Consider the following 7,721-nt stretch of genomic DNA (forward strand, 5'->3'; position numbering starts at 1 on the left):
AACAGTACGCTTTGATTAAGCTATTTAAAGGCCGGCCTTTCTACCCAATGTTCGTCACACATCACACACACGTCTTCTCTCTCTCTCTCTCTCTCTCTCTCTCTCTCTCTTTTCCCTCTCCCTCTTGCCCTCTCTACCCCCCCTACACAGACAAATAGCGCTCACACGAAACCAACGTGCACACGCAGATCGTTGCTGTGAGTGAACAATCTTGTACTCAGACTACGCGTTTGACGATGGCTACTGTGGGCACCAACAACATGCAGGCGAAACTGGTACTTCTTTCGATACCTCTGCTTCTTTCTAGGTATTGTATTCAAAGAGAGACGAGAAAGGCCCTTTTAGTCTTAAGCCGAAATGGGAGACCCACAGTGATCATCCCATAGAAGCATGTCCCTAAGCATGTATGTGTATGGGGTTCCTGAAGGCTTCAACCAGAGACTACGAATTTGGCTCATTTCTTTGGATCGCCTAAGACTCCTGTCATGTAGCGGCAACAGAGACAGAAATTTATCAATTTGAGTGAAATGAAAACGCTGGTATTTCTGGCCATGATATGGTTATGACATTGCTCATATTTTGCAGAAGGAAGCATACCGTATCATAGCTGGGTTCTGCAATGGGATTCTCAGGCTGGAGTATGGTAGTCTTTCAAAGGGATGTGTTGCTGGCAGGATGAGGAGGAAATGCCATTCACCGAAGATTAAGGATGGAATACCACAAGCATGAAATATATGTTCTTTAATTAGCGGAGAACAAGGATGGAATTCAAGAGCCTTCTAACAAATGTGTGTTGGATACTAATAGAGGGAGTAGGTTGAAATGGCTACAACGTCAAGAAAGGATAAATTTTGTTAGAGGGTGGATGTCAGGTAGGAGAAGCAATGCAAAGATCTAGAGTGACCTCACAAAGGCAGGTCGATACTTGAAATAGAGGGAGAGAGAAACACCTTGTGGTTAGCTGTTCGGAAAACCATTGGAGTTTTTCCTGTGAGCTCGCTTTGTCTTCGCACTTGAATGTCTTGTTGTTGTGGAACTTTGCCTTGTACACCCATTCCACTCCAATTGGTGCTAGGTTTTAAGTTTCAACCTTTTCTCATGCTGCTATTCTACAGCTTTCTTGCCATGTGGTTGTGAAACTACAGTGAAAGTGTCTCTCCTTTAGTGCCCGTTAGCGATGGTGGTGAAATGAGTAGGTTATTGGTGAACTTCTCCTACAACTTGTGTTGCCTTCTAGGTCTGGCCTTTTACCTCAGTCTTGGAGGTAAGCTCTCCATGCTAATTACATACCGATTTCCCAGCCCATATGGAAGAAGTGTGAAATTGTCCATGTTGCGTTGGTTAGATTGTATGTATCATCATACTTGTCTGAATGTTTGTGAACGTTTTTTTCTTGCGGAGCATCTGGAAACCACTTTACAGGTTACATGGCTCTACTTGTTTCAATAGGAATTAGTGGATACCATTAGCTTAGGATCACTCCTTCAGATGTACACAAGTCCGTGTTCAAGTCGTTCTTTGGATTGTATGAGTTTTTGGTGATGCTGTTTGGGCATTGTTTTATAGGATGATGGACCTGATTTTTAGAGAGCACAGATAGTATGTGGACACATTCTTTGATGATATCATGGTTTCTTTAAGTCCGAGGCCGAGCATTGAGAGCATATAGCATGGGTGTTCAGAGCATGGCGAGAACACAGGCTTGGCATCAACGAAAAGGAAATTGAGTTCTTTATGCGTGAGATACAAGATCGCATTCAAGTCGTTCTTTGGATTGTATGAGTTTTTGGTGATGCTGTTGGGGCTCTTGCATTGTTTTATATGATGATGGACCTGGTTTTTTGAGAGCACAGATAGTATGGCATTCTTTGATGATATCATGTTTTCTTTAAGTCCGAGGCAGAGCATTGAGAGCATATAGCTTGGGTATTCAGAGCATGGCAAGAACACACACTTGGCATCAATGAAAGAAAATCGAGTTCTTCATGCGGGAGATATACTTCTTGGGACGTATTGTGTCATCTGAGGATGTTAGCATGTATATGGCCAAGATCAAGGCTATTCGGAGTTGGCCACCTTTGCAGAATGTGCAGAAGCGAGGAGCTTCTTTAGCCTCTTATCAGAGGTTTAACAGAATTTTTGCGGAGATTTCGTCACTGTTGCACGCCCTTACACTGAAAGGGGCTTCAGTCACTGGGAAGTTGAGGCGGTACTCAAATTACATCATTTCAGTGACTGAAGGAGAAGTTGACCACATGACTTGTTGTGGTACTTTAAGACATGGACAGCTCTTTGCGGTAGGAGTATGGGAGCCCGCTCCTCTCAGCAAGGTTTTGATAGGGTCATGGTAAGGGACAGAGAGTCCTTGTGCTGACAGATAGGGTCAGGCTCAGGGACAGCTTGTCCTTGTTTACAGACAGGTAGTGAGATTGCCTGTCGAGGATGCAGAGCAGCCTCTTGATAGTCCAGTTGATGAGTCATTGCCTAGTCAAGAACTAGAGTTCTGACCAGAGCAGTTGGATCGGCAATCTGATTCAAGAGCTCCACTAAGAGCACTCTGATGGGTAGTTGGGGGCACTTTAGGATTAGCCTGAGGCTCCATTGGAGCGTCTAGTTCAACAGTCTGTTGACTTTTTGGGGGTCCAGTCAGAGGTTCCTCTCAGACTTGAGTGTCATTGTGAAACGGTTCAGCCTAGAAATGTTTCATTTCAAAACGCAAAGTTTCACCCCATAGGAAAGAGGATATGAAACATTGGACGAGAACGTCACTATATAAAAATCAATTCAGAATTTGAGATTCACTGCCCAACTTTTTGAGCGGCAGTAAAAATTGAGGGGTGTTTCAGACCAGGTTTTATGTGGGGTGTTTCTGCACCACCTGGGTTTCGTAGTGACCTTGCTCACTAGGCACAACTGTCAGACATCAGGAATTACTAGCAGAGGAGTCTGATTATTTGATGGGCATTTATGACGAGTTGAGGAAGGACCTTTTCAAGGGAGGTGCTGCATTGCTGGCCAGACGGAGGTAGCGCGCTTTTCAATGGAAACCCTAACCCTAAAAATCATCACATACCCTTCTCTAAATCAAGTTTACAGATCCTGTGTCAGGGTTTGGGTCCTCTGGAGGAGGATCTGCTGGAGTTTTGGCGGCTCCATGTTGGAGTTCTTGTTTCAAGCAGTGAGTTGGTGGGGCTTTTAACTTTAATTCTGGGAACAGGAAGCTGCACGATTGGATTCTGTACATTGCTTGTGGCCAAAAGAGCTATGGGCAGATTTCTGTAATGCCATAGAATTTCAAACTTTCTCTTTCTTCACACCGCCTGCTGCTACCTGTATCACTTCTATTTTTGTACTGCGGGCACTTTTCCCTCAACTATTTTATTTGAAGTGGGTCTTTTTCCCAGTTACCTTGTACTACGACCACTTGTTATAATTTTAGTAAGGATAGGGGTTAAAGCCTGCTTTATTTGCAGGTGTTACTGGGAGACATGGGTGCTGGCAAATCAAGTTTGGTGTTACGTTTTGTCAAGGGACAATTTCAGGAGTTCCAGGTATGGGGCTGTATTTGGGATGCAGTTACTAACTCTATTCTATGGACACATTTTATTTGTTCCTTTTTCTCCAGAAACTCAAACCTTTAAACGGTCCCCTATTTCTTGCAGGAATCGACAATTGGTGCTGCTTTTTTCTCTCAAACAGTTGCTGTGAATGAGACCACAGTAAAATTTGAAATTTGGGATACAGCTGGACAAGAGAGATATCATAGCTTGGCTCCTATGTACTATCGAGGAGCTGCTGCGGCAATTATTGTGTTTGACATCACCAATAATGTGAGTTGGCTTAAAAGCAGACTAGGCTTTAGAACCTGGTCCTGATACATGATTGAGTCAGCTCATTTCTTTCGCTATATTGTTAAAATGAGATTACTTTTTGCAACAGGATTCATTCGTTCGTGCAAAGAAGTGGGTGCAAGAGCTTCAGAGACAAGGTACTGTTGGATACCTTGTATTTATCTTGAAATGTTCATCTGCGTCTTCTTTTGTTTAAAGGAACGGTGTGTTTGGGTCTGGCAAAAGCCTTTACAGCTTTTAATCCCATGCCCTCTAAAACTAAGTCATGTACTGTCTCTTTTGGAACCTTTACATTTGCCCTATTAGCATTTTAAAAACTTTGTTTGTTTTGGATATAGCATCCAAATTGAGTCTCTTCTTGTTCTTTGAAACATGCTTGGAAAACGGAATCCATGCTAATGCTTCAAGTAGAGGCTCACAAGGAGTTTACTGCTCATATGTGAGCAATGAAGATATCCTTCACACTTTTGTCAAATTTTAGCATTGAAGGTTCATGTAGAGCTTTTCCTAGGGCTACGCCGGGAAAGTGTGAAGTTGCATCCCCAAGGTTTTCGTCAGTAAGAGTGATTTTGGAACAGACTTGGACACACCAAGTCGGAAATCTGGCACGACACACGAGAGAATCACTTAAAATAGAGTTGACACGGCCTGGCGTAGTTCCATGCCCAGAGGTATTGGCCCCAAAGTCTGGCGCCCCTTTCGGTATTTATTTTTATATATTAATGCTTGAGCAAAGTACAAAGTCCGAGGGTCCTCTTTGCTCAACTGCTCGTCAGCAAGTCTGAGTTCAGGAGGCCCTTTCAATACATATTGAAAGTCCCCAAGGGCTCTCAAAAGCAATACATGAAAAGCTTCAACTCAAAAGCATCTTTCCCAAAAGCTGGCGCTGCCCAAAAGCTGCAGTGCGATTTACAGAAATTCCGTACATTGCCACAGACTGTCACGTCAGCCAGTCAACGTGAAATGCAGATTTCGGTACGGTTCTGCCATGTCAGCATTCCAGCGTGAATTCCGGGACTGCCACATCATCGGTTTGTGACAGCTTTGCAAGTTGGAAATTTTGCACAAGGATCTGGGATAGACTTTGTTACACTATGTATAATTAGCAGTGCAAGAGCGTTTAATAGTGCTTTGGGTCAAGTAGGTACATGTTTCCAATGATTTGAACCTGCATTTTTTCAAAATGTCATCCTTTTACGAGGGATACAAATAAAAGAAAGAATGCTGACTTGAATCTTTGGTATTCTGCGAAAAGCTGATAGTGGCCATCTCTACCGAATCTGTCGTGATGACTCCAAGGTGTGAGAGTAGGAATGAAGGAGTGTGCTTGCGTCTTCCCCCCCCGCGCCTCTTTTTTCTCTCATTTTGTTTAGTGCCGTTGCTAGAGTACTGAAAGGTTTTGCTGAGCTGGTTTTGTTTGTTGTGCAGGTAACGAGAATCTTGTTATGGCTCTTGCTGGGAACAAATCAGACTTAGCTTCAAAGAGGAAGGTTGAAACAGAGGTAAGTCTGTCATGGGGATATGCAGGGACCTGTTCTGTTTAACCTGACTTGTCAATGAGTTTTCATGCCTTCTTATTCAGGAAGCACAAACCTATGCTGAAGAAAATGGGCTGTTCTACTTGGAGACCTCAGCTAAGAGTGCTCAAAATGTGAACGAGTTGTTCTATGAAATTGGTAGGTCTTTTAGCTCCTCAATTCTTCTCTTGGATTGAGATGATTAATTTGAAATGCTGTAAGTTGTCTTAGAAGTGAATGTATTGGTTCAAATTAGAGATGCTGTGTAGGCTGTAGAAGCGTGAATGTTTGTCCTTTTAGGAAAATTTACAATTACAAAATTCTACAAGGCTGGCTGCGCTTTTTGGCTGAGTAATCGCAATCAATATTGGCGATTATATCTTATCCATAAACCTATAGAGTATAGGCTTTGGGCCGGATCTTTTGAAATTTTCAACAAAAATGACTCTTTATCATGTATTTTGGGTTAGTTTAACCTCCCAAAACCACAAGAGTTTGGTAATCTTTTGACAAATGATTTTTGTAAAATAGCCAAATGATCAAATAGCCATTGGACTATAAATAGCCCCTATTTTTTTCCTTGATTTAATTTGAAATGTAGAGCCTGATAATTTGCTGAGTAATGTTTGTCAGTTTGTGATGATGTTTATTAAGCATATTGTGTCAGTGAGGCACTTTTTTCTTGAGTTTTTCGAACTGAAGGGGGCTCGTTTTTTAGAAGTGGCTGCTCTTATGTTTACATTTTGTATTATGGATGTTACTATTGATTCGATTTTCTTGCAGCGAGAAGGCTTCCCAAAGCTCAACCCATACAGCCTCCTAGTGGAATGCTTCTGAGTGACCGCCCGGCGGACAGGACTGCGAAAAGCTCTTGCTGCTCTTAACCCAAGGGTCATTGGCAAATCTCGTGCTTGGATTGGTAGTCTTCGCATGATCTTTCCCTTGCATGAAGCTACGACCTCGCATAGGTTGCTTGCTTGTGGAAAGGGGGAGGGTTTGATTGGCAATTTGTTCATGTTCGACTATAATATGGGTTGCCTCTTTGGCAAAATAATAAGTATACTTGTATTGGCTGGATCTAAGCGTAGTTTGTAAATATCAATTATTTATGGAAAAAGCGCAATCAGTTGTTAACTACAAACAAGCGGAGTTGGATTCTGCTTGCGCAGGTATCATCGTCCATCATTCCATTATGTAGTATCACTAGTAATAGTACCACTAGGGACCTCCTCAATAATGTGTTAACGTCTTCAGAAGTGGATGTGTTTCTTTGCATCTTGTCTATTAAGACTTGCGGTGTGATTTATTACCCTAAAAATTCACGGGAAATTGTATCAAAGAGAAGTTTTTACAAGAAAAGCTGAAGAGCCTTGGATACAAGAGTAGGTTTTGCTGGCTCCTTGTGGTGTGATTTATTGCAATCAAGGATTGTGCAGTTGGAAGCTTTGATTTATGTTATGAGAGGTTTTATCAATCAATTTCCTACTTGCTCTACCCTTGAAAAATTCATTTATTTGCTAGATTACACAAAGGTAGTCTAATAAGCCATAAAGGAGAAGGAGAAAGGGGGAAAAATTTCTGAATTTAGTTTGAAAATGAGTAACTTCATTTAAGGAGAACGGGACGGGTACAAATTTTTGAAATGCTTATTATTTAGATTGGAAATGGGTCTTATTTAAGGGCCTCGTGTGACTTTCTTTTAATCTACTGATTTAATATACTGGTTTAATATGCTAATCTTAGGTGAGGAGAGCTCTCCATCTCCGTACAGGTTTACAAATTGTAAGCCTTGAACATCTCTGTAAGCCTCGTTTTGAATACTGCTAGGAACAATGAATCTTGAAATTAGCCTCAAGATGAGTTCGATAGCTTTCATTTCGAAAGCGAGCATTTGTTGATGGTATGCATAGAGAGTCAATACATGTATGCCCACTTTGCCATGAATATCATAAATCCTTGTGTTTTTACAATGTAGCTTAATCGAAGATGCATACGATGATGGTGATAACTTTTGGATTCCTTGTAAGGGCCAATTTGTAAGAGGATTGGCTGAGGTTTAAACACTATTGAAAAGATGTCTTGTATTATGTGTAGCTTGCATATATTACCTCACTTCTACCATTTGGGCCCTTCATGGATCATGCACTTGCCTAACTCCTCCTTCCTATCTTTGCAAAGCTATATGATGATATGCTTGTTTGCCTTTGTGGTGATCTCGAATTGTCACATTGAGCACTTTCTAGGTTTCTTCCGTATCCTCCGATCTTGTTCACGACACAACATATTCTGAAACTATATCTCAATGATTTTTCACTTATCACAAATAATGGTCATTTTGAAGGCAATCCTAGTT

General features: G+C 41.7%; 1 protein-coding gene across 1 annotated transcript; it reads left to right on the forward strand.

Moving 5' to 3' along the window:
• Positions 1-66: 66 nt before the first annotated feature.
• On the forward strand, positions 67-6,512 carry ARA7 (Ras-related small GTP-binding family protein). The gene is made up of 7 exons (XM_086520132.1): positions 67-275; positions 3,474-3,551; positions 3,663-3,830; positions 3,940-3,988; positions 5,280-5,353; positions 5,434-5,527; positions 6,152-6,512. The coding sequence occupies exons 1-7, from the start codon at positions 237-239 to the stop codon at positions 6,250-6,252; spliced, it is 603 nt and encodes a 200-aa protein (XP_086376258.1). The 5' UTR covers positions 67-236; the 3' UTR covers positions 6,253-6,512.
• Positions 6,513-7,721: the final 1,209 nt, after the last annotated feature.

Source organism: Adiantum capillus-veneris, chromosome 9 (genome assembly GCF_014529385.1).
Source record: "Adiantum capillus-veneris isolate H3 chromosome 9, ASM1452938v2, whole genome shotgun sequence".
In the NCBI taxonomy this organism is placed as follows: domain Eukaryota; kingdom Viridiplantae; phylum Streptophyta; class Polypodiopsida; order Polypodiales; family Pteridaceae; genus Adiantum; species Adiantum capillus-veneris.